Here is a 26,176-nt window from a genome sequence, read left to right on the forward strand (position 1 = left end):
ACCATCTCTGGGTTGAGTTTCAGGATGTTGCCTCTGGGGATGTGGACAAGGCTATGCGAGCTGTGAGTTCCTCCACCTGCATACTGGACCCGTGTCCCTCTTGGCTGACTGCCAACAGCAGAGAGGTGACACGAGGCTGGATCCAGGCGGTTGTTACCGCCTCTCTTCGGGAGGGACACCTCCCCACCGCGCTTAAGGCGGCGGTGGTGAGGCCCCTCCTGAAGAAACCGTCCTTGGATCCAGCAGTTCTTAACAACTATCGTCCAGTCTCCAACCTCCCCTTTCTGGGGAAGGTTGTTGAGAAGGTGGTGGCCTTACAGCTTCAGCGTACCTTGGAGGAAGCTAACTACCTTGACCCCTTCCAGTCTGGCTTCAGGCCCGGTTACAGCACTGAAACCGCTTTGGTCGCATTGACCGATGATCTCTGGAGAGCCAGAGATGGAGGCTATGCGTCCATCCTGGTTCTCCTCGACCTCTCAGCGGCTTTCGATACCATCGACCATGGTATCCTTCTGCGACGACTGCGGGAGGTGGGGGTGGGCGGCACTGTTTTACAGTGGTTCTCCTCCTACCTCTCGGACAGGTCGCAGTCGGTGTTGGTGGGGAGGGAGAGATCGTCCCCGAGGCCCCTAACCTATGGGGTGCCGCAGGGCTCGGTTCTTTCCCCCCTGCTATTTAACATATACATGAAACCGCTGGGCGAGATCATTCGGAGGCACGGGATTAAGTACCATCAATATGCGGACGATACGCAGTTGTATCTGTCCGCCCCGTGCCAACTCAATGAAGCGGTGGACGTGATGAACCGGGGCCTTGAGGCTGTTAAAGACTGGATGAGAGCTAACAAACTGGTACTCAACCCGGAAAAGACCGAATGGCTGTTGTGTTTTCCTCCCAAAAATTTGGCTAACGTTCCATCAATCAGGCTGGGGGGGCAAAATTTATCCCCCTCAGATAGGGTCCGCAACTTGGGAGTCCTCCTGGATCCACAGCTGAGTTTTGACCACCACTTGTCGGCCGTGACCAGGGGGGCATTTGCCCAGGTTCGCCTGGTGCGCCAGTTGCGGCCCTACCTGAACCGGGAGGCTCTCACAACAGTCACTCGAGCCCTTGTGATCTCTAGGCTGGAATACTGCAATGTGCTCTACATGGGGCTGCCCTTGAAGAGCATCCGGCGACTTCAGCTAGTCCAGAACGCGGCCGCGCGAGTGATCATGGGCGCACCACGGTTCGCCCATATAACACCAATCCTCCGTGAGCTGCGCTGGCTACCTGTTGATCGTCGGGTGCACTTCAAGGTCTTACTTACCACCTATAAAGCGCTCCATGGTAGTGGATCTGACTATTTGAGAGACCGCCTCCTGCCAATTACCTCCCTGCGTCCCATCAGATCGCACAGAGTAGGCCTCCTCCGAATTCCATCCGCCAGCCAGTGCCGACTGGCGACTACGCGGAAGAGAGCCTTCTCAGTTGCAGCTCCGACATTATGGAACAACCTCCCCGTGGAGATCCGTACCCTCACCACAGTCCAGGCCTTCCGCACAGCCCTCAAGAACTGGCTATCCCGTCAGGCCTGGGGATAGGATTACACTAACCCCGCCCGAATGTTGAGTGAATGTTGTGTTTTTACGATTAATTTTCTTTTTATCACGATTCTTTTCTTTTTAAGTCTTGTCTCGCACTCCCTTCCCTTATTGTTGTAAGCCGCCCTGAGTCCCCTCAGGGAAAAGGGCGGCATATAAATTTCCAATAAAATGAAAATAAAATGAAAAAAAAAAACAGGGGATCAGGGTACTGGAGACTAAAGCCTATGAAGAACGGTTGCAGGAACTGGGTAGGTCTAGTCTACTGGAAGGAAGGACTAGGGGAGACGTGATAGCAGTGTTCCAATATCTCTGGGGTTGCCGCAGAGAAGAGGCTGCCTGACTATCCTCTAAGGCACTTGAGTGCAGCACAAGAAGCAATGGGTGGAAACTAAACAAGGAGAGAAGCAACTTAGAGCTGAGGAGAAATTTCATGACAGTTAGAACAATTAATCAGTGGAACAGCCTGCCTCCAGACATTGTGAGAGCCCCAACAGTTTTTAAGAAGCTGTTGGGTGGCAATGACAATAGCAATGGCAGTTAGATTTATATACCGCTTCATAGGGCTTTCAGCCCTCTCTAGGTGGTTTACAGAGTCAGCCTAATCAACCATAGGAAGCCATTTGTCTGAGATGGTATAGGATATCCTGCCTGGGCAGGGGATTGAGCTAGAAAGCCTGCAGGTTCCTTCCCATTCTGCTATTGTATTGCATAGTATTGTATTGTATTGCATTAGCCGTTTGCCTAGTCACCCCCACCCTTGGAAGGTCTTCAGTAACCTGATTGGGGGCTCCATTGGGAGCTGCACTTTAGCAGCTGGGCTGAATATTCTCCCCCCCCCCCTGCGTTTTTCCAGGCTGCAGGGGGCTGCCGGCTTGGGATTAACAAAACAAAACACAGTTTTTGCTACTGGGGCCAGTAGGCCTCTCGCCCCTCCCGCTGTCTCCTAATTAAAGGAGAGCTTTCTTAAGGGGGAATCAAGAAATAGCCATGACAAACACAGCTTGCTGCGGATGCCGGTCAGCTTCTCGCCCCTCCCGCTGTCTCCTAATTAAAGGAGAGTTTTCTTAAGGGGGAATCAAGAAATAGCCATGACAAACACAGCTTGCTACGGATGCCGGTCAGCCTCTCGCCCCTCCCCTCTGTCTCCTAATTAAAGGAGAGTTTTCTTAAGGGGGAATCAAGAAATAGCTATGACAAACACAGCTTGCTACGGATGCCGGTCAGCCTCTCGCCCCTCCCCTCTGTCTCCTAATTAAAGGAGAATGTTCTTATGGAGGAAGCCTTCTCCTGTTACTTGGCAGCCAGAAAGGTAGGGGGGGGGGGTTTCTTCCTGCAAGCCTTGTGGCCGCTGCCTTCGTGATTCAACAAGGAAGTAGGCTTGGGGGGGGTTGATCCACCACCTGCCTCTTTAACTCCTTGATAGGCCTCCTTCTGGCCCTTTGCTGCCTCCCACGCTCTTGGCTAATGCCTCTGCGATCGTCTCTCACCTTTGTAGGTCTCCTCAAGTGGTGGTTGTTGTCCTGCCGGCCTCCTGAGCTGCTGGGGGCCGCCATCTTGGACCACGTGGCTTCAAGATGGCCCCCGGCTCCAAATTCAAAAGGCTCCTCTTTGCTGGAGCACATGGAAATGGCTTTTGCCTTTGCAGGCTTGCCATGCAGCTGCCGCTCATCTCCCACAGCTGTTTTAGAGCCTTTCCGGCTCTCACCTTGTCCACTGGTGATAGCTGCCAGCACAGGTTTTCCTTTTTTTAAAAAAAACCCTCGTGGCTGAGGGGAGCGGAGGAGCGCTTCTGCTCCTGAGAAGCCTCTCATCAAGGGCTGCCTCTGGGAGGCATGTGTGCCCGGTTCTCCTGCTTGCCCGGCAACGGTCCTCACAGAGTGACTCCACCTCACTCAATGGCCAGGGCAGCGTGCCGCCCCAGAGGGCTTGTGGCAATCCGGTCGTTGCAGGAGGAGGCTGTGTGCGATGAAGGGAGGCAGGGTTCGCCGGGTCCAAGTTTATTTTCTTTAATCCTTTGAAAATTACTGGAGGTCTGGAGAGGTGCAACCTTTCCCTTGATTGGGGTGAGTCAAATCTCCAGCTCTTACAAGCCTCAGCTGTTAGGGCTGCCTGCTAGAGGCTTCTGCCCGTCCTCCTGGTTAGGGCTGCCTGCTAGAGGCTTGTGCCCGTCCTCCTGGTTGGGGCTGCCTGCTAGAGGCTTGTGCCCGTCCTCCTGGTTAGGGCTGCCTGCTAGAGGCTTCTGCCCGTCCTCCTGGTTAGGGCTGCCTGCTAGAGGCTTCTGCCCGTCCTCCTGGTTAGGGCTGCCTGCTAGAGGCTTGTGCCCGTCCTCCTGGTTAGGGCTGCCTGCTAGAGGCTTTTGCCCTTTCTCCTGCTGCCTGGCTGAAGCAGGGAGGCAAACTCGACGGGTCCAAATGAATTTTCCTTTAGATCCTAGTAAATTCCTGGAGCTCTCGAATGAGCAACTTCTCACGATGGTTTTGAGTCAGAAAACTGGGCAGGCTCACTTCCAGGGGGCGGAGCCCAAAGAGCTTATCTGACTCAAACCAATCACGAGAGGATAAGGTCAACCCATTCTGGATACTCCTCCCCCCTCACTATGGAGAAAGCAAAGTGTGTGATGAGTGGACTTTATACGTAGAAATGTGCTCAGATTGAGCCTACCTTGTTTTTAAAAAAATGTTGTTACGTGCCTGCAAAATATGAAACAACCTAGGGTTCCTCTCTGACTATTACTGTTGTATATAAGACAAGAACAATTCCAACTCATTTCTTTAAAATAACACTTCTGCCACTCTGAGAGCTTTCCTGCTCCCCCAACCAAATAATGGGGATGGCTACAATTATAATTTACATCCCAAGACTTAGCATTGGAGACGACTTTTAGAGCTCAATTCAGACACCTAAATCAAATTTGTCTGATTTGTTCTGGCTATATATTAAGGAACTGGATGCCAAATCATTTCAGAACTTCCCCTTCACAGGTTTAAGAAGAAAAAGCCATAGTTTTTTCTCATAGCTGACAATTACATAGCCTCACATTATGGCTGAGTGATTCCAGCATGACCACATGACCAAAATTCCACAAGAATTACAGAATAGCAGGCTGTAATACAAGCAAGAGCAATTTAGAGTGGTAAAATATATGTTCTGGGAAGTAGAAAAGTATGTGATGGGCACTATTCTGCAGAAGCTGCAAAGAAAACCAGAATAAAGAATGCTCCAAACCACCCCTGAAGCAGAGAATTGCACATCACTCATAATATTAATCTCTCTATTGTTAATTTGCATTGTTGACCAGATACAGTACATAATACAGAATGAGGGAGGAAAGGAGCTGAAAGGCCTTACACAAACTACGGTACTTCTCTGAGAAATTACTTGGCTTCAGAGCCCAGTTTTTCAGGAACTGATGCTAGAGCTTATGTTACTGAGGTAAATGATTAATTAAATGGATAAAATGGTCCTTCAAGCCCTGGGTGGTTATCCCAAACATGAACCAAATTATCATAAATAAAAATATATGTACTTGAGGATTGCATAAAATTTGGTACATTATTAATAAAAGTACCAAAGTTTATGCAGATTCTGTAATTTATCATTACAGAATCCTCTCCTCCAATGTGAATATATATTCATCATACATATACTGCTTACCATTTTTATACTCCTCTCCAATGTTTCTAAAAAAGTTCATAATAAGTTAAAATCAGTAGACAGTATATAAGTAGTGACAATACACCACAAATCAACAAATAATCCAGATAAAGATACAACAAACATACAAGTATCCCTTTTCCACAAAAAGCATGATGATCAATAAGTTGATCCCAAAAAGATCAGACCAATGTGAACTTTGAAAATTAGGCAGACAGACACAAAGATGATTAATGACTTTTGGTACTACTTAAGGGAAGAAGGTGCTCATATAGAAAGGAATATATGTACATCCCGAGATCCTGACTAGATGGCCATTTATTAAAGGCCAGCCTCTTAAGATCTGCTCAAGAATTCATGGCTAACATAACTAACCTGTCCTGTCACAGTTGATATCTGTGATATTAAGTGGTGCACATCTGACTTCCTGCATCATGATTAACACTCCACAGATGGAGAAACTAGAATTGAATCCTTTGTCATGGGCTGCTCACCATTTTAATTAAAGTACACTTAATGGCTCTATCCCACCTTTGTACAGAGGATGATTTTGAGGTTCTATCTACTAGAAATTTGTTGGTGGATCTGTCCCCTGCAGCATCAAAAGTTTGGGTGGAGGCCTTGGTGGCAGATTTAAATCTCCAGCTCTCAGTCTAGAGTCTAGACCGAAGACTATTTGGCTCCTAAGCAATTTATGCCTTCCCACCAAACTGTAACTCTTCTTTGCTTGAGGAGTTATAGACTACTGTATGAAGCAGGCAGGCAGATGGCTACAGCAAAAGTGATAAAAATCCAAAGTAACTATGATCACATAGTTGGATTAGTTTACAATCTGGCATAGGGGGTGAAAAAAAGAGCTTCTTCTCCTTTGTCACTGCATCTGCAGAAAATCACCAGATGAAGCTATTCTGGGTAGTTTGGATGCTGATAGAGACTATAAAAACTGTAGAATCCTTCTTGAGTCCTTGGAGGGTGATCTGTGAAGGTTCTGTAAAATGTTTTGCAGATAAAGCCAGCCATATCAACAATCAGATGGAAGATATCATTATGACAACATGGAGATAGTCAATATACTTGCTTGTCAATTTGTTTTCTGCCCTTGAGTATTTGGAAAAGATGCTTGGACAAGGTTGAGCTATTACTCAACTAAACTGAGTTCTGGGTAGTTCAGATTGGGAGGTATTCATTGAGGGAAGTGATATATTCTCTTATTAACACTTTCTTCTGTCAGGTGTTATACCATCTTCATTAAAGACAGCAGCATAGTGGACTCCACTGAAGAAAAAAATGTGTTTAGATCCTTCCCTATTTGTTAACTATAAAGAATGATGTTACTGAGCAACTCCTGTTCCTGATTATCTAGAACTCTCTCAATCTGCTTTTAAACCAGGGAGTGACATGGAAATACTTTTGGTCATTCTGATGGTCAGTATGTTGGGAGTGTATGGGCTTGTGTTCCTCAATCACTTGGCCTATGATACCACTAATAGTATTTTACAAAATTGCCTAAAGCATTTGAAAATCAAAGGCATGCCTTTCTTGTAGTTCCACTCCTACTTTGAAAGGTCTAGGTACAAATGGTAATTTTGGCTACCCTGCAGCCTTATCAGCTGCAAATTTCCATATTTACATATTCATACTCATCAATATCCATATGAAGCAACTGGAGAATATCTATTTTATTTTATTCTTTTATTTATTACATTTATTAGCCATTCATCTTACTACAGGGTAACTCATCATCAGAGAATATGGAACTGAGTAGAATTTTTGATCTAGATAAAGCCAAGATCTTTTTTTTATTTTCATCATCCTCCAGTGTGCCAGTCTTCATAATAATGATCCTGCTTGGACTACGTAGCGGTCTGATGAGAGGCAACAAACTAAAACAATACCCATACAGCTTTGAGTGCCTTCTTAAATCCAGCCTTTCTTCTATCAACCACCACCTTGTGAGGTGCGTTGGACTGAGAGAGACTGGCCCAAGGTCACCCAGCCGACTTTCATGCCTAAGGTGGGACAAGTACTCATGATTTCTAGCCATGCACCTTAACCGCTATATTGAGAACAGCAGTCTCCCCAAAGATGGCATTCTTCAAATAAAGACTACACATCTTCAAAGTTCTCCTGCAAGATAGGATAGGATTGATTAGTAAGGTGATGGGTCATTGATGCTCTCTGAGTTTGGTTGTGGGTTTTTTTGCAGATATTTCATTACCCAAACTAGGTAACATGATGAAGTAACCTAATCTGCATAATGAAACATCTGCAAGAAAACAACGTAACTTGGAGAGCACAAAAGACCCCACATTTCAACAAACATTCTCCTCCATTGATTAGTAAAGCTGTTGGAGATGTTAGTGGCTTTTCAGCAGGAATGGGAAGTTTCAACCAAAGGCTTGATTATCTCCTGAAATATATATTTTAGTGGTATATGACATCTGTGGGAAAGGCATCCTTCTTTTATATATCCAAATTCAGGAGCATAAGTACACAGAGAAATGAGCTGCTTCCCATTTCTTTATACACAGAGGTGAATACCGAAGTACTGGTCTGGAAAAAGCCATTGAGACTTCTCTATCATCAAACCAGTGTTTGCTTGAGAACTCTTAGAAAGTATTTCATCTGACTTTGGTGAGGAAAGTAAATGTGCTTTTTTCTCCTGTGATACCAAGTAACAGGAAACATTTGCGTATGCTTCAAAGAGATTAATAAATATCACATCCACGAGAATGTGATATTTCTAGTGCTATCTAGTGCTATCATTAGGTTTGGTTTCTCATACTGTGAGTGGAGGGGGCTGGGTTGGAGAAGGAAGTACGTAGTATATGCAATAAAACTTGGCCTATGATTACAGAAATTCCCAGGACATTTAGAAAAAGAACAAGAAGTCATTGGAAACAGTTGCTAAGTAATATTTCTACCTAAGTAAACAATACAAAGCACTGTTTCTCACATACACACACCTCTGAACTTTGTTACTTTCTAAAGACAAGTCAGTAGAAAAAGCAGTTCCCCCACCTCCCAAAGTTATGAACCCATCAAAGAAGAACTTTCCAGAGTTATAAACTTACCAAAGAAAGCCTATTTAAGATCATATGGGCTAGAAGCTCTTTTTGTGCTAGAAGGCAAAAGCTTTCTCAACAGATGTAGACTTCAAAAATTCTATTCAGCTCCCTGAATAGAGTGAATATTCTCATTCACTCTATTCAGCTAGGGTTGTTTTTTTTAGAACATTTCCTTTTCGTGTTCCATGAATTCAGCATATGGCTATCTTTAAACTAGTGCAGGGGTCTCCAAACTTGGCAACTTTAAGACGTGTGGGCATCAACTCCCAGAATTGGCTGGCTGAGGAATTCTGGGAGTTGAAGTCCTTAAGTTTTAAAGTAGCCAAATTCGAAGACCCCTGCACTAGAGAAAATGAAACAAAATACATAGGATAATATCTCAAAAACATAAGAGTAAACAAATGAGGCTGAATGTCCATTCTTTCAGAATAGACAGGGTTTCTCCCCCAGTGGATATATGCAGGGATAAAACTGGGGGAAAGGACACTGTGGCATGGTAACAAAAATGAAAAATACAAATTTGCTTGGGGAAAAAACATTTTCCTTGGCAAAATTCAATTTCAAAGCAAGTAACAGGACTTTGATATTTTGTCCACTGAATTAAACAAAGGGGACTTGAATAGAATTTGGTGAACAATACATAGGGTCTAAAAACATAATGCTTGTACATTGTATGGAAACATATAGTCCAATCTATATCATCAGAGGTTTTTTTCAGACTATGGCCTGAAAAAACATTTACCAAGCATACCACATACTAAGCTTCTGGCAAATAGGTACATACTGAGATAGACAAGGAAGCGACAGCTTTTCCAATAGGCTTCTACCACATGTCTAGAAGTCAAGATAGAAGGAGCTACGGTACAACTACAGCTACAACTTCTGGGTAATCATTCTGAACAAAAACGTTCTATTAGGACAATAAACTATTTGCAACAAATGCCTTTAAAAGTTGGCAAATATACCCAGAAAAAGTTCAGCAAATCATGATAGTTTGTCAAGTTAACATTTTTATAAGTTGTTTATCCACAAGTACTGCTATTCAAAATGTTTTGGCCTTGTAAAACAAATGAATAAATGGACAACAGAACCTGGAAGATAAGCTTGAGGTTATAAATAATGAGTTTAGTAATCAATAAAAAACAGTTTTCATTTTTTCTTCCCTTCTAGTAAGCCCTAAACACTGACAAGTATTGTATTTTTTGGAGTACAAGATGCACCAATATTTTGAAGAGGCAAATTTAAAAAAAAAAGTTTTTGCACTCTGTAAACTTCCCAAAAATGGGGCCTTTTTGTCAAAAAAAGGAGCAGGCATAGCCTTTAGGAGGCTTGCAGAGTGTTCCTGGGGGCTGGGTGGGCAAAACCAAGAAACAAATGGCCTGCTTTTCACTCATTTTTGCCCTCCCCAGCCCCCAGGAGCACTCTGGAAGCCTCCTAAATGCTATGCAAGGTCATTTTTGCAAAGGGGCAGGTTTTCGGGAGGCCAAAAATGCTGTATTCAGTGTATAAGATGCACCCAGATTTTCACCCTCTTTTTTGAGGGAAAAAGGTGTGTCTTATACTCCAAAAAATACAGTAATTTCAAATAGGCATGATAAAGTTTTCAAGAAAGGCACATAGATGCAACCAATTAGTACAGTAAGCAGTTTTCTGCACTAAAACCAACATTTTAGAAAATCATCCAGCTGGCAAATTAAGCTGACTTTGGACTCAACACTAGCTCAAGGTACACACACACACACACACACACACACACACACACGAAAAGTAAATCCTCAAGCAAAACAATACAATCAGTCCACCGACGCACATGCGAAGAATTATCCTAACAGTTATTTTTATTTTGCACTTAGGAATATTAAGAAAATCTTACACCCAATCATAATATTTGTTCATCATCCCAAGCATTTAAGCTATTTAATTTATTACAACTCTTCAACAGCTCAGATGAGGGTGTTTCCAAGGGTTTGTTAGATGATCCTTCCAGCTAAAGATAGAAAACTACAGAATTTGCTTATTTATCCTGTATTACCTATGCAGGATACAATTATTTCTTCTTCAAAGTCAGATGAAGAACATGCATTTGCTGTAGGATGGAAAGGGTTCAGAGATTTACAGACCAATAAATACGCAACCTACAGCATTCCAGAAATTGTTGGAATTATAACTTGCAGCAGCCTCCAGCTAGTATGGTCAATGATGAAGGGTAAGGGGAACTGTAGATGAGCAGCATCTGGTAGTAAGACACTTGATTAAACTAGAATTGTGCGAAAGAGAGCTGGAATGGGAGATCAATAAGAGAACATTTTACAAAAAAAGTTGTTTTCAGGACAAGCAAAGAAATTACATTTAGCAATAGCCTAAATTCATCAACTTACCTCTCTGGCAATGGGAATGACTCCAACAACGCTCAGTGAAATCACCATTGACCACAGTCTGAGGACAGTTGCTTTTCCCATGCATTATTCCTGGGCATACATCTCCACACTCATTATTATCTTTGTTATGAACAATATAATTATCTTCTACGGAGTCCAAAATCCGAGACCAATCAATGGTTGACAAAAAGCAGAGCTCAGGATTCTTCTCAATCCGCACGGACCCTCGGGTAATGTTCATCAGGCTGTAAAGGCCAATCTCTTTCAAGTGAACCATCTCAAAGATGACCAAAGCATAGTTGAAAAAGAGATGAGTCCCACGAATCACAGTCAGATTGGGGAAAAGCTTCCTGAAGCTCTCCACACCATAGACCCGGAATAGCAAGATGTATTCGGTTACCATCGTCAGCATAGGAAAGCTGAGATCTCGAAAATCCTCAGCCTTAGTTCTGAACAAAAGCAAGATCTGCAGATGTCCCTCAATCACAGTACAATTCTCAAGCATGCTGAAATTGGTCATGTTATTCCGGATGTCTATACTTGGACAAACTGGAAGAAAGAAAAGAAAAGTATTATTTTCAAACTGATAAAACATTCCACTGATTTGTCTATTTTCAATATTATAGTCATCTTTATAACTAACCACCCATCCAAACGTACTCATTTAAAGTCTTCTTTGTAAGACAAGGTACAGGTAGTCCTCATCTTATGACTACAATTGGGACCTGAATTTCAGTCGTAAGTCATGACAGTCGTAAGTTGAGGCACCTACATGATTGGATTACAATCATTTTTACGGTAGTTGCTAAGCAAATCATGTTATCGTAAGTCCGAATCCATTCTCCTGGATGGATATTTTTTACTGGAAATTGACAAAAAGATGGAAACCAGCGTAAAAAAACATTGCAAATTACACATAGGATAACAGGATGCTGCAACTAAGTAAAAATGTGAGCCAGTTTCCAAGTGCTTGAAAGGCAATTATGTGACCACAGGGGTGGAGGAGGTGAACAGCACCTTATGACGCCTGGAAGTGCTTTACAAACCATAAATCATCCCCTCTGCAGTTGTTGTAACTACAGGTAGTCATTACATAAGCAGTCGTAAGTGAAAGACTATCTGTACTTCAAATACAATTTTTCTTGCAAAAACAGATAATAAAACTAAGTTGTTACTAAATTCATTACACTCTGCTAACTCTGTGATAGACAACATCGAAAGTAATACAACAGCCAACATTTCAGGGAGTTAATGTTTCAATATAGTAACATGCCACTCCCAATATTGTAAATAAAACCAGCTAACTATAATCATGCAAAAATACATAATATTTGTTTTGTTTTATTTATGTTCAGTAGCTGTGCTATGATTCACTGTTTAAAAAGAAATGAACATTTTGGCTTCATTCTCATTGTAGAAGCTAGTCTACGGCAGCTTATATTTTTAAATTTCATATGGTGACTACACACAATAGAAAGTTCCCCTAAGAGAGTGGGCCACCCTACAAATTCTCTGAGGAAGACACCTTAGCACCATTTCCAGTTTATCACACTCTTCAGTTTCAAATCACTTGGATGATCTAATATAATAAATCCAACATACATTCAGATCCCCCACACCTTTTAAGATCTCTTGCCTTTTAAAAATTTTAAACACTGTTTTTACATTTTTAATATGTTATTGTACACTATCCAGAGTCCCTCTGTTGGGTGAGATGGGATAGATGGATGGATGGATGATCATGATCCAGATTACAATGACAATAACTTTTTCCAATCTAAATGTACAATTTTTCAAATTTGACTGTTCAAATTTAAATATGGCTTTCACATAAGTTTGTATAGTGCGTCAGTCATATGTGTCCCTACATCAGGGGGCTCTGCTAACTGGCACTCATTCCCTTGTTGCCTCTCATTTGAATTTCTGTAATGCTGTGATTCTCTACCCTTTTACAATATAATACAATAGCAGAGTTGGAAGGGACCTTGGAGGTCTTCTAGTCCAACCCCCTGACTAGGCAGGAAACCCTATACCGTTTCAGACAGATGGCTATCCAGCATCTTCTTAAAGACTTCCACTGTTGGGACATTCACAACTTCTGGAGACAAGCTGTTCCGCTGATTGTTCTAACTGTCAGGAAATTTCTCCTCAGTTCTAAGTTGCTTCTCTCCTTGATTAGTTTCCACCCGATTATATTGATGTATTCTACTCACTCAGATATAAACGTTTTTGTGAATCTATGTTTAATTTTTTTTAATCTTCCAAGCTAGAGCAGCTGTGTTTGTTAGCTGGAGAGAGTGGCACAATTTCTTGAGCTTGCAAAAGATATTTTCAGAAATACAGAAATTATCAAATATATGAGAGAAGATAGAGAAGAAACTGGAAGACTTAGAGCACATAACAGCAAAATATGATGAAGAAGTTGAAGATGTTTATCAAATGCAAAATGTTTTGGTTAAAACTCAAAAAATCAAAGTGGAAATGAATATAAAGAGATTAAACTTGCTGATATTTATAGTGATTGGCTGGTGTCTGAAAATGGAAAGAGTGGAATACTGAAAGAGGAATTAAAGGGAGGGGAAATTTATCCCAGAGGGCAAGATACAGAAGAAGAAAAAAACAAAGAGTCTATGGATTTAAAGAGAGAAAATTTATTAGCAATAGTATGGATAACACTACTGACAATCAAAGATAAGCTGATTAAGGAAACAGAAGAAGGGCATCAAGATTACATGAGAGATCTTATAAGCAAGGAGTTGCTAAGAGGAGTCCATACAAAGTTGATCACGGAGATGATTAGAGGACTGACACCACCAATGGCAGAAGATATGAGACTGTTTTGCTATTGGAAAGATATAGGTTGATAGATGGAAGAATATAATTTAAAACTAGTTAAACTTGGTGAAATTTATTGACAATAGATATAGCTTAAATAAATAATTGATAATGTTACTAATGTATATAATGTGTAGTGTTATGATGAATATAATTGGATATGAATATGGAATAGTACCCATCTAAGGAAGATTAGAAATCCCTTTGGATTATACATAAAGGTTAATTAAAAAAGGGGGGGGACCAACTTAGATACAGTTAAAGTTTTGATTATTAGGGGGAAAATGTTATGATACAGGATATAGTCAAATAAAGGAGGGATAAGAATAACAACGTATATATAGATATGGGTATAATATAGAAACTGGGTGTAAATTTTAAACAGTGATTTAGAAAGGAGGATTAGAAAACTTTGTTATTAAATATTATGGATGTTTAGCTAGAATAGGACATAAGGATTTAGTGTTAGTGGAGGATTTTAAGAGCCAAGGTGGCGCAGTGGTTAAATGCAGCACTGCAGGCTACTGCTAGATCAGCAGTTCAGCGGTTCAAATCTCACCAGCTCAGGGTTGACTCAGCCTTCCATCCTTCCGAGGTGGGTAAAATGAGGACCCAGATTGTTGGGGGCAATATGCTGACTCTCTGTAAACCGCTTAGAGAGGGCTGAAAGCCCTATGAAGCGGTATATAAGTCTACTGCTATTGCTATTGCTATTTTAGAAATAGTAATTGAAAGGCCAGTATATGGTTATGTATTAAACTTTGGTATATTTTATGATGAAGGACGCTTAAACAATTATAGTCAAATGAAAATGGAGATATGATGATGGTGACATGTTTAAATATTTGAGTTAAAATGCTTGAGCTAATATGAATTATGTTGTTGACTGTGGAAGAGATGCACGAAAATCTTTCTGTAACCCAGTGGTTCCCAAACTTGGCAACTTTAAGACTTGTGGGCTTCAACTCCCAGAATTCTCCAGCCAGCTCTGGGAGTTGAAGTCCACAAGTCTTAAAGTTGCCAAGTTTGGGAACCACTGTTGTAACCAACTGATACACTTTCTACAGCATGTAAAGAAGGATTGTGTTTGTTTTAAATTAAAAATACATTTTTTTTAAAAAAAGAATATTTGGCTTCATTTGGTGCAAAATGCAGCGGCATGAGCAGCTTTGTCGGCCTGCCTCTAAGATGGCACATGTTACATTTCTGCTTTGTGAGTGGCACTGGTCGCCAATTTGTTTCTGGACTCAATTCAAGGTGCTGCTTTTGATCTTTAAAGCCCTTCAAAGCATGGGATTGAGGGACTTCCTTTCCCCAATTACATCTGCCTGCTCCATCTGGTCTGCCAAGAAAGGTATACTGCGGGTCCTGTCTGCCAGGGAATTACATCTGGTGTATTCCAGGAAGTGGGTCTTCTCTGCCATGGCACTCACCTTCAGGAATCTTCCCCCGCCCCCACCTCCCAAGAAGTGAGATGAGCCCAATCTCTTGCAATATTCCACAAATCCCTCAAGACATGGCTATGTCATCAGGCCAGAGGGTCCCAGAGGACCAGGGAGATTTTGCAATAGCTACGATTACTGTGCTTAATATAATCCTCTCCTGTGTTGTGTGCCTTTTATATTTATTTCTAAATTGTGACAATTCTGATTGAATTTTTTTTTAATTAAGTGCTACATGCTGTCCAGAGTAATTTTCATGTAAGGTGAACAGCTATATAAATATGATAAATACGTAGACAACATGAAACTTCCATGTGTGCTTACTAACTTGGATTTCTTCCTTAGAACTTGTGTGAAGATGGCCACAGAGAGCTAACTTTTCAAGAGATGGGGTCACACTGGAACCTTTTTCCTGACAAAAAATAACTCTAACCCGTGTACTATATTTGGATGCAATGCAATTCTGAGTCTTCATCAATTTCCGAATATAAAAACTATATTCAAACTTACAAAGGCATTTAATCTCCAACTCCACTTACAAGCAACTTAATTCAATAAATCAACACATTTCTAGTTCTCCACAAATGTCTCAGATAACGTGGAATGAAAGAGCATAGTGCATCTATTTGTTCTAATGTACTGCCCTAACTGAAATAGCTTGGTATATCCAGGCAATTTGCACTAACATGAAATATTTATTACCTTACATATTTTAATAGGCAATGTTATTAATATTGATTACTGAATGTGATTGTGGCAATCAGAAATCTAAAAAAATCAATTTTCCTTGGTTTGAATAAATGGATTCAAATATTATGCTAAGATTTAATTTGATTTGTTTGGTTTTGTCTTAGCATTAGTGTAGCTTTAACACTGTGGTTTAGAAACCATTGCTTATGGCTAAGTTTGCTGTAGGGCCTTTAAATACCTATTTGGAACCTATTTGTGCTTCATAAGGCTGTTTTCGTTGTCTCATAAAATAAGAAAAAAATCTTATTATCTGTTTATAATTGTATTCTAAGTTTTATTTATCCTTCTGTAGATTCGTGTCTAATTCTGAGAGACTATTTGAACAAATTCCTGCAGGTTTCTTGGCAATTTTTTTCAAAAGTGATTTGCCATTACTTCTTCCTAGGTTTAAGAGAAAGTGATTGGCTGAAGGTCACTCAGTTGGCTTTGGGCCCAAGACAGGATTGGAACTCATGGTCTCAGTTTCTAGCTTGAGGACTTTAACCACTACAGCAAAATACATCTAGACCGAGCACTTTATTACCTTCTTGTTTTAACTGCTACTCACAAATACAGGAAGCATTTCAGATTTATCTCTATAGCCTTATCCATTTTTCAATTTAAAATACATACATACTGCAATGCCATAATAAGCAACTCCAGGATACCTGGTGTAGGAAGCCCACCCACCTCCTAGAGAATGAAATATTCTGGGGAATATTAAAAGAGGCAGAATATTATATTTCCCCAAAGGAGAAATGGAAAATAATCTTAACAAAGGCAGAAAGCGTTTTTCTCCTGGCTTAGAACCAGATTAATTTTTTCCTCCAACACTGGTATCTATGCAAAAGCTATAGATGGCTTTCTGAGCCTGGGACACTGCAACTATCATAAATATGTGCTGGTTACCAAGCACCCAAATTTTGATCACATGACTTAGGGATGGTGCAACAGTTGTAAGTATAAGTCCTCATACTTTGTAAGCGTGAGTCACTTTTTAAAGTGATGTTGTAATTTCAAATGGTCTCTAAATGAATTGTTGTAATTCGAAGACTACTTGTATAATGACGACAGTGATTCCCAGCCTTGACAAGGATAACAGGGAATGACTGGGTTTGCAGGATTTTGCTGGCAAAAGCCACCAAACAATCTTTTGTACTAGCAAAACATATTAGAACATGCAGAAAACATTTAGATGTCCAGCATACCTCATTTGCTATCTTGTGGACAATTTGTCTGTCTGAATAGAGAAGCCAGATTATCACACAGACTTTGATTTCAATTAATATTCTACACAAACATACCAGGTTTGGGAAATGCAGTTTGGAAAAGCAACATGTAAATAATTAAAATGCTGTTTATGATTAGGGTAAAGGTTATTTAATGATTTACAAAGAAATAACATAATTAATAACTCATTGGCTTTAAAAAAATAGGAAAATAGAAGAGATTTTAATAGGGATTTTTTTGCTGTATTATTTTAAGGAAGTAATGAATTTGTTGATTTGATATATATTATCGCTTCATATATTTTTTACTGCGGTAATAAAATAAATAAAAAAGAAAAGGGCCCAAGCCTTACATGTTCTCTCAGTAGCTAAGTCCAAAGGACAAATCATGGAATGCAAAAAAACAATTTGACTGCTTTGAGCTTCTCCTTTCCGCTTCACTTACAGGGGTGGGGAATGGAAATCACCAGTTTTGTGTCCCCATTCTTATTGTGATCATCAGAATGCCAAACATCAGCCCAAGGTACAAAAGATTCGGGAAGCTCTTGTCTTTCTTAGAAATGCACGTGCTTTTGTTAATCAGGATGATCAACTAATCCTCTTTCTTAAAATACCTAATTACCCTAAGAAACATATTGTCATATTTCAAAGTATGGGGCTTACTTCACTCACATGCGGACACCCATGAAAACTTCTGATCCAATGCCCTGTTTTTGCTTTTCTATGTGGCACATTGTAATTCAATTTAGGCACATTCATCTGTAGGAGATAGAGGCATTTTTAATCAGAGACTAAGATTATGGTGTCTTGCAAGCCTATGGCAAGTAGCATGTTTAATCACACGTGGCATTTTTTTCTTAAGTTCTAAGAAAAAGCTCTTAATGCCTGCTTCCACGATATTTGTGTCCAGAGGGGATAGAAGAATGTGGTTATTTGTGCTATAAAAGCCAGCTCAATTAGTGACAATTTCACAAATAAACATACATCCCTTACTTGCCTCATCACAAGAATGAAGCATTCATAAACAATTATTTTACAACTCTGGGATTACTGGACTTGTCATGTTCACTTGTCAAAATAATCTCCACTATTACAATTACTTGGATTGTGCATGTATTCATTGTAGGTGAGGTAAAGTATATAGGTCAAACCATGATTCTGCGGTATTGCTCGAGGTTATAATCTTTCAGTAACAAAACCACAGACTTTTGTACCATTCAATTCATGAAGCAGCAAGATCTACACTAAGCAAACAGAACAGATTTGATGTGAATTTTATTTCATCACATGCAATCAAACAAATGAGAGGGATTAGTATTTCCACAACATTCATTTTAATGCCTAACAAAGCAATGCCCATAATTGTTCTTCTGTAAATTAATATCTCAGTTAACAACTCTGTATGCAACTAAGATGTATCTAGCTCTATGGTCCATCTAAATGAATTCAAAAAGCCTCAGCACTTTGAACTCACTTTTCCATGTATGTGTATCTGTAATATGGCAGCCAATCAAAGGCAGCTATGCAACAATTGTTCAGTCTCTGGTGCTATCCATTCTATCACAAAGTGCCCTGCAGCCATTTGTCTGAAATGGGAGATCGCTGCAGGGCATTTCTTAAGCAGCAAAAGTAGGATTTGAATATCTACATTACTATGAGCAACACATCCATTTGTCATATTAGCCTCCTGTCATCTTAGGGAACAGAAAGCACTGCAGTTGCTTGCCTAAGAGCAGTCTGGAGCAAAGGAACAGCCATTCCAATGACTAAAAAAGAGAAATGCCATAGTTAGTTTCAAAGCTAGAATTATATGTACCAGCAGAGAATGTTAAATTACATCTAACACTCCGGGTCTCTTTTTAATGTATATCAGCCCTAATACAAATCTCATATCAGGGACTAGCAAAACATATTAAACATTCAGTTCACATGTTCTTTTACTTAGAAGTGAGTCCTACTTAACAGAACACCAGAGGTGGCATTCAGCAGGTTCTCACCAGTTCTGGAGAACTGGTAGAGGAAATTTTGAGTAGTTCACAGAACCAGTAAATACCGCCTCTGACTGGGCCCGCCCCCATCTCTGCCTCCCAGCTGATCGGGAGGAAATGGGGATTTTGCAGTAACCTTCCCCTGAGGTGAATGGAGATTTTACAGTATCCTTGTCCTGCCACTCCCAACAAGCCATACCCACCAAGCCACGCCCACAGGACCGGTAGTAAAAAAAATTTGAATCCCATCAATGCAGAACACACTATTGATTAAACACATATAAGATAAATGTGCACACTCTTTTGACTCCAAAACCAACTTCTAATGCTACACAAGTTAAATTAGAAAGGGAAATAAAGGCAAACAAGCATCCTAATATCCACAAAAGCCATTTATACTTAGTCCTGACAAATGCCACCATAGTGATCAATGCCAACACGATCTAACAAGCTGGACTACTGTCCTAGGAGCCCTTTTCACAAAAGAAAGCCACATTAAAAAAAAAAACCAATACTTTCCTAGCAGAAATTGTCCCATAAATTCAATCACTGCAAAACATTTAGCAACCTGGTTTCTTCAGTGCTGAGTCTGCAACTTGGGCCAGATTTAGACTTCGTTCCACCACAGGAGCCCTACTGGCACAAGACAGAATGTACAATCTTCTTATCAATAGTCTTAAGTACGTGTTTCTGAAGACTGCAAAGCTAGCTTCATAGATGCATTCTAGTGTAATTAAATTACGAATGCCACTTTGTGAGTAATCATTTAAGACCCATTAATTAAAAAAAATATTAACTTGGCAACATTACTGTGAAATCTGGAACAATATGGTTGCTCAACGGGATTCTTTTGGCATTATAGCCAAGTTGTCTCATAAATCATCAATGGAATTTTTTACTCTGTTTTAAAGCAACACTGCATACTTCTGGTGCCTTAAAAGGTAATACAGGAAGGGTCTCAGGACAAATAACTATCTCTGCATTAACATTTGTGAAGATCAACATAGAGCGGACAAAATAGTAGCTATTTTATGGATTTTCTACACTACAAATAATGTATTAAGATAAAAACTGAGTAATATCCCTGTATTTAAATAATAAAACATTTTAAGTCTTAATGTGATTGAATTCTAAAGCCACCGAACAAATTCAAGTCCCTTACACACAAAGGTGGTATGCAGCCGTTCGCACCGGTTAAGGGGAACCAGTAGTGGCGGCGGTGTGAGGCTCCGCCCAACCAGCCTGACATCATCATGGACCTTCTGCACATGCCCAGAAGCTCCCACTACCAAACCGGTAGTGAAGAGAATAGGATATCATTACTGATTACACAGCATTAAAAATAATTTAAAAATAAAAATTAGAAAGCACCAATAACAAGCAATTGTACTGGAGAAGAAATAACCACTCTAGCACCACAGTTACAATACAGTTAACAAGAGCTCCTTCCATCCTCTATCCAAGCTTATCTAAGCCTGTGAGAAACAGCCCTGTTCTCATTAAAGAGCCTCCAAAGCCCTTTTAGAGGTCAGCATTGTATTGCCTTTTTGACCAGTTGGATGCTTCTGAAGTTCACAAGTAGTCACTGCAGCTGGCACTCACAGTCATTATGCCCACTGGATATTATTAACCTTGCCAAATCCTGTTTTAAAGTCATCTATATTTTCTTAATAGACAACCTTAAGGAAAATATTTTAACAAACCTATAACAAACCACCTATACTTGTCAATTTCATCCATAGTATTTGCTAAAGTACCTAAAAGCAAGACTAGGTATTTCCCTCTAAGAATTTATTTATAAAACAGGAAAGTTAGTACAGAATTGCTGATAGGCAATGGAAACAGATGTGGTTTTCTTTTCTAGCATCCTTTGGCAGCACCATCTATGATTTATAGTTCTCTCTAAAAGAGGTTGGGACAACCAAGATTGTACTAATCACTTTTACTACAGAATATTCCCAGTGAATACTAAAGATTACACTGGAGATAAAAGGGGGGGGGGGAATCCCTGTTGAACTACTGTATGTGATATAACTTACATAAATACACCCCAAAACACCCTTCCAGATGTACTAAAGCTTCCATAATATGACTTGGAGAAAAGAAATACACAATTCAGCAGTCCACTTGGCCTGACAAGAAAAGAAGGCATTAGAAAATGTAATACATTATCAGTTTTGCTGGCCTCATCCTTCGCAATGCTTTTCTTACAATCAAGAAGATGGTAAAGAATTAGGACATCAGAACAGCTAAACTTTCAACTAAAGGAATTTTAAATAATTAGGGAGAAATGTTGTTGGCATCTACTCCACTAGCAGAACAAAATATCTTGTTAGATAAAAGGAGTGTGCTTTCTTCAAGGATTTGTTCAAGACAGTTCTGCTCAGCTTTCAAGGGTAATGAATAAGTTCAATGTTTTACTTTCTTTTTAAAGTTTATAAAGGCAAGTAGTAGAAGGCCATAAACAAGTCTGATACTGGATTAGGAAGCATGAAAGAAAAGAAAACATGATTTTTAAGAAAGTGATTATCGTTAATTAAGTAATCCTTATGAGAACATGCAATTCTGATAAACTCTGCCTTGACATAAAGGCGTGAGCTATCATCCATTTCATTCTTCATTCTTTGGGTCTCTCCATACAGGTACCCCCAAAAAATCATGATCTGCTTGTTTCTCTTTCAGGTTTCATATCCAACTCAGCACAATTTGTTTTATGTGTTTACAGAAGTACAACTGAAAGCTAAATTATATAGAAGAGGTGCTTGGTTGAATGCTATATGACAAGATTACCTTTATATTAAGTTAATCTTTAAGTTAAGTGCTGCTGAGTCTGTAATAGTTTATATATTTGTACTAGAATCCTGAAAACCTGATTCCAAGGGGTGAGTTTTTATTTTTAAAATGTTTTAACTTTAATCTACATAACTTTTTACCTATGACTGTAATACCTTTTTAGATTCCGTTGTAATTATTTTAATGTGGTAATACTTTTTTTACATACTTGAACTTTGTTATGTGTACATATTAGAAATGCATACATGATCAATAAATAATATAAGTACTTTGGATCAATGGTACATAATGTTTTCACACTGTATATATAGCTACAAAATTAAATTAGTCCCATAATAGTCCTCTAATTTGAAGAAAAAAAAACTTCCTAGTGTTGTCTTCATTGGATTTGCTAATACTAATGTGAATACTATCCTTTAAAATATATTTCTAGAATTACTTGGCAACACAGATTTCTCTTAGTGTGCTCATAATTCCCTGATCAATCCCAATACTTGCTTGTTAAGAAAAATAAACCAACCAGCAAACAAAGTTATTTGGCTAAGGTGCTTTATATCAAAACCAAACTATTGCAGTTCAAAATGAGGTTTAACTTACATTTCCCATATGAAAAAAAAAGATGGATGAAAATCCCTGTATCTGTAATGTATGAATTTCTTATTAAAATAATTTATTATTGAATTTATACCCAATCTATTTGCGTAAACTCTTTGAATTAGGTATACAGACCAATTTCATGAGTCTTCCAGATTTACAAAAGTTTAAGTGAGCGAAAATCTAATTCACATATTGAAGGAACCAAAGGATATCAATACTGGCTTCCTGTCCTAGTGCAAGGAACAAGATAGCCACACAACAAAACCCCAACAATTCCAAAATGCCAATCCAATTCAAATAGCAGAAATAACAATATGCTTGCAAAACAGCTCTGGTTAACTCATCTAATGCAAAGTTCAGCTCAGCTCACTTTCTAAACCTTGAGCAAAACCTATTTAATTTATTTACAAGTTTGCCTCTCTGCTGTATAGAAATGTTGAACTATAAGAACCAAATGAAGCAGAATCAGCCGCAAAACATCTCTGCAGCAAAGATAACAGCAATTACCAATATTCCAGTCTTGGGTATAAAATGAAATCCAGTTCAAAGTCTGCCAATACAGCTCAACTTATAAGAAGTAAATAGCCCCAGAAAGTCATGGAATGAAACCAGGAAAGGAGGAGGGACACAAATTATTATATAAGCTAATTTAATAGTATACCCTTCAGCTATCAAAGAATAAAGTCAAAATAGCACTTTGCTGGGGCAATTCTGGAATGTAAGTGTATGTTTACAGTAAATAATCTGAATAAGAATCCTTCATGACTCACATGAAGGTTTGGCTTTTTTATGGGGAGCACTGGAGAACAGAAGACCTCAGGGCCATGAACAGAAGAAAAACGTTGATATGGTGAGCATAAAGTTGCAATACGTCTCAAAGCATACCTTTTTATTTATTTTTTAAATATTCTGGGAGAAAGATATTTATAATTTCATCTGCCAGCAAATACCATCAGGTTAAGCTGCATATCCTTCATTTAATTCAAATAAAATCAGGGCAAGTTCACTGGCAATCCAAAATGCTTAAAATAATAAGGAATTATTTTAAGAAAGCAAGTTGCTCATCTGATCATTTATACTTTCCTTCTGTAATCTGAAAATAATATCTTCTTATTAAACTATACTATAGCTACAAACAAATACCCTAGTCATTAAAACCTTTGGAGAAGCATATTGCCTGACTGTTATTATTTTTTTCCATTAATATATTTCAAAGCCTTAATAATTAAAACCCTAATATTGGAAGAAGTATAATTCAGCTGAATTCAAATTTAAGCCTAGATCTATCAAGACTTTTCTCCATACACAAGGTTTTTTTTTTGAAGTTGGAAAACATCTTATTATCTAATTTTTTATTTAAAGAATTACATTTATGATATTATTGTAGAAACTAGAGAAAGACTGTTGACTAGTTTAGGCTTTGAGTTTTAGAAAGAAATTTAATATTTGCTTGGGGAAAAATACCAAACTCCAACATAGAACAGATAAATCTAATTCAGTTAATAAACTGCCATCAAATGCTACAGTAGTACTACTATTATTTTCTGCAGGAACTTGTTTAGGTTTCTTTCATTTACCTCATTTTGCTTAAATGCCAATGCCTACCCACAAACATATTTTGTTTATTTAAAGTTAATACTTACTACATTAAAAAGAAGTTACTTTGTACCAGCTAGCAAATGCTGTAAAATATTTGTTTTTGTGTATGTATTCACAGAGAGATAGACAACCCTCAAGATGGAACTGTGTGTTTTCTTGGCACAACTCAAAAACCCAGAATGCCAACCAGCACTTTGCATAAAAGAATACTAACATAACCTCTCTGGCAAAGTGTCATTTTGACTCCCTATTTTATATATAGCCAGTTCTGAATATATAGACAGGGATTGTACAATTATACCTCTGCATGTTCCCAATGCCACATTTGAGAGAAACCCTTTTAGAACCTGATGCAGAAGGCAAATTAAAAACACTGGGAAGGAGAAACTAGGACCCATTTCAAAATATTTGTGGCAAAACATTAAAAGTGGTAGATCCAAAAAGCCTGGTTAAGCACAGAAATTATTGTAGTTAACCTTAAGTGAAATGTTTCAACAGCCAACATAAAATGTAATGTCTGTCTGTCTGTCTGTCTGTCTGTCTGTCTGTCTGTGTGTATCTGTGTGTGTATGTGTATACATACACATACAAATTTGGATTTAATATTTTCTTTACATTGGGGACAAAGTGGTTCCCTTACTGAAATACAACAAAGTGCCAAAAGAACTACAGCCATATCATATTCAAATGCCCTTGGGACCTTGAACTTTCTCTCCATAACTCACAAAGTTTTTTTTCTTTAGGAAAAAAAAAATTCATCTTGAAATAGTAGGCCTCTCCATGCAAAAGGCCATGTTTTATTTTTTACCCAATGCGATTCACAGCATGCAAAAATTCTCTAAGTTAAATTCGTAGAAGAAATAGCTTTAGTCCCATCTAACATTGCCAAATATATTTCTCATAGAAAAATGGTTCATTTTTCTAAACACAATGCAAACCAAGGAAACCAGAAAATGGAGGCAATTTTTACCGGTAGAGAAATAAAAGCCCCATAACACGTATTTCTTATATCAGTGGTTTAGGTTTACAGTAGTTGATATTATAAAGGTAAAGGTTTCCCCTGTCCAGATGTGTCGGATTCTAGGGTACAATGCTCATCTCCGTTTCTTAGCTGAGGGAGCCAGCATTGTCCAAAGATATTTCAATCATCATGGGGCCAGCATGACAATATGCCGAGGTGCATGGAATGCAATTACCTTCCCACTGAAGTGGTGCCTATTTATCTACTCACATTTGTATGTTTTCAAATTGCTAGGAGGGCAGTAGGTGGAGCATGTAATGTGAGCTCACCCTGTCAAGCAGCGCTCAGCTCTCTAACCTGGGCTGTCAGGTTTCCAGCTGACAAGCTCAGTGTCTTTAACCGCTGAGCCACCACACCCCCTTCCTTTATTTGGGAGACACAATTTGCTGCTCCATTGTGACAAGCAAATCTACCTTTTCCTTCCTTACAGTAGAACATTTATAATCATTATAACAGGCAAGGAAGCTAACTGAGACAAAAAGAGGATTGCAGACCTATAAAAGAACAAGTTTTCAATGGAATAATTCTATGGCTTTATGGGCGTAATCCATTTCAATACTATTTACTTTTACTAATCCTTGAAATATTTATTAGAAAAATGGCTGGAAAATAGTCAATAAAACTGCAAAAGGCTTTAATTCCATTCACAGGCACAGTACATGTACAGACATCATAATAATCACAGCTATTAAAATAAATTTAATAATTTCACTACTTCACAGAAAACATTACTGAACTCTTAACCAGTACTGCAACTTCACACAAATGTAATTTTCTATTTCTGAGCCACCTTATGTCCAAGCTGCAAAATGGGGACCTCAGCTTTTGTTTAATATATATCTGTGCATTCACACAATTTAAAATAAAATTCACACAACCTAAAGAGCTATAGATGTATCTTATATTCTTGCTTCTTCCTTCCTGGTGTTCAGGGGAAAGAAGAAGAAAAGCAAGATGTGATTTTGCTACTGCTATAATTTAATTCTGGTTTATGCTTACCAAGTGGACACAAAGGTGCTTTCTTTCATAAGGCAACTTGTTTGGCTTGAAGAAAGTCCAGTTGCCTTTTGAAAGAAAGCACCTTTGTGACAACCAAAACCCAACAACTGAGAATCTCCATAGACATTCACCAAGTGGATCATCAACTATGTTCTTCAGCAGTAGAAAAAGATATAGAGAGATGCATGCCTCACCCCTGTAGCCAGTTTTACCCAGAAAATGCAAGAGCCTGGAAACAGAGAATGCTCCTTTACCATA

General features: G+C 39.2%; 1 protein-coding gene across 1 annotated transcript in view; it reads right to left on the reverse strand.

The window, feature by feature from the left end:
- The window catches only part of INSR (insulin receptor), a 98,911-nt gene that overhangs the window by 70,357 nt on the left and 2,378 nt on the right, over positions 1-26,176 (reverse strand). The window contains exon 2 of the mRNA XM_014063092.2: positions 10,687-11,235. Coding sequence (XP_013918567.2) covers positions 10,687-11,235 — 549 coding nt within the window. The remainder of the gene's footprint in view (positions 1-10,686; positions 11,236-26,176) is intronic.

The sequence above is a fragment of the Thamnophis sirtalis genome, unplaced genomic scaffold, assembly GCF_051295495.1.
Source record: "Thamnophis sirtalis isolate CommonGarterSnake01/CBP01778 unplaced genomic scaffold, rThaSir2_p1.2 scaffold_1, whole genome shotgun sequence".
NCBI classification, from domain to species: Eukaryota; Metazoa; Chordata; class Lepidosauria; order Squamata; family Natricidae; genus Thamnophis; species Thamnophis sirtalis.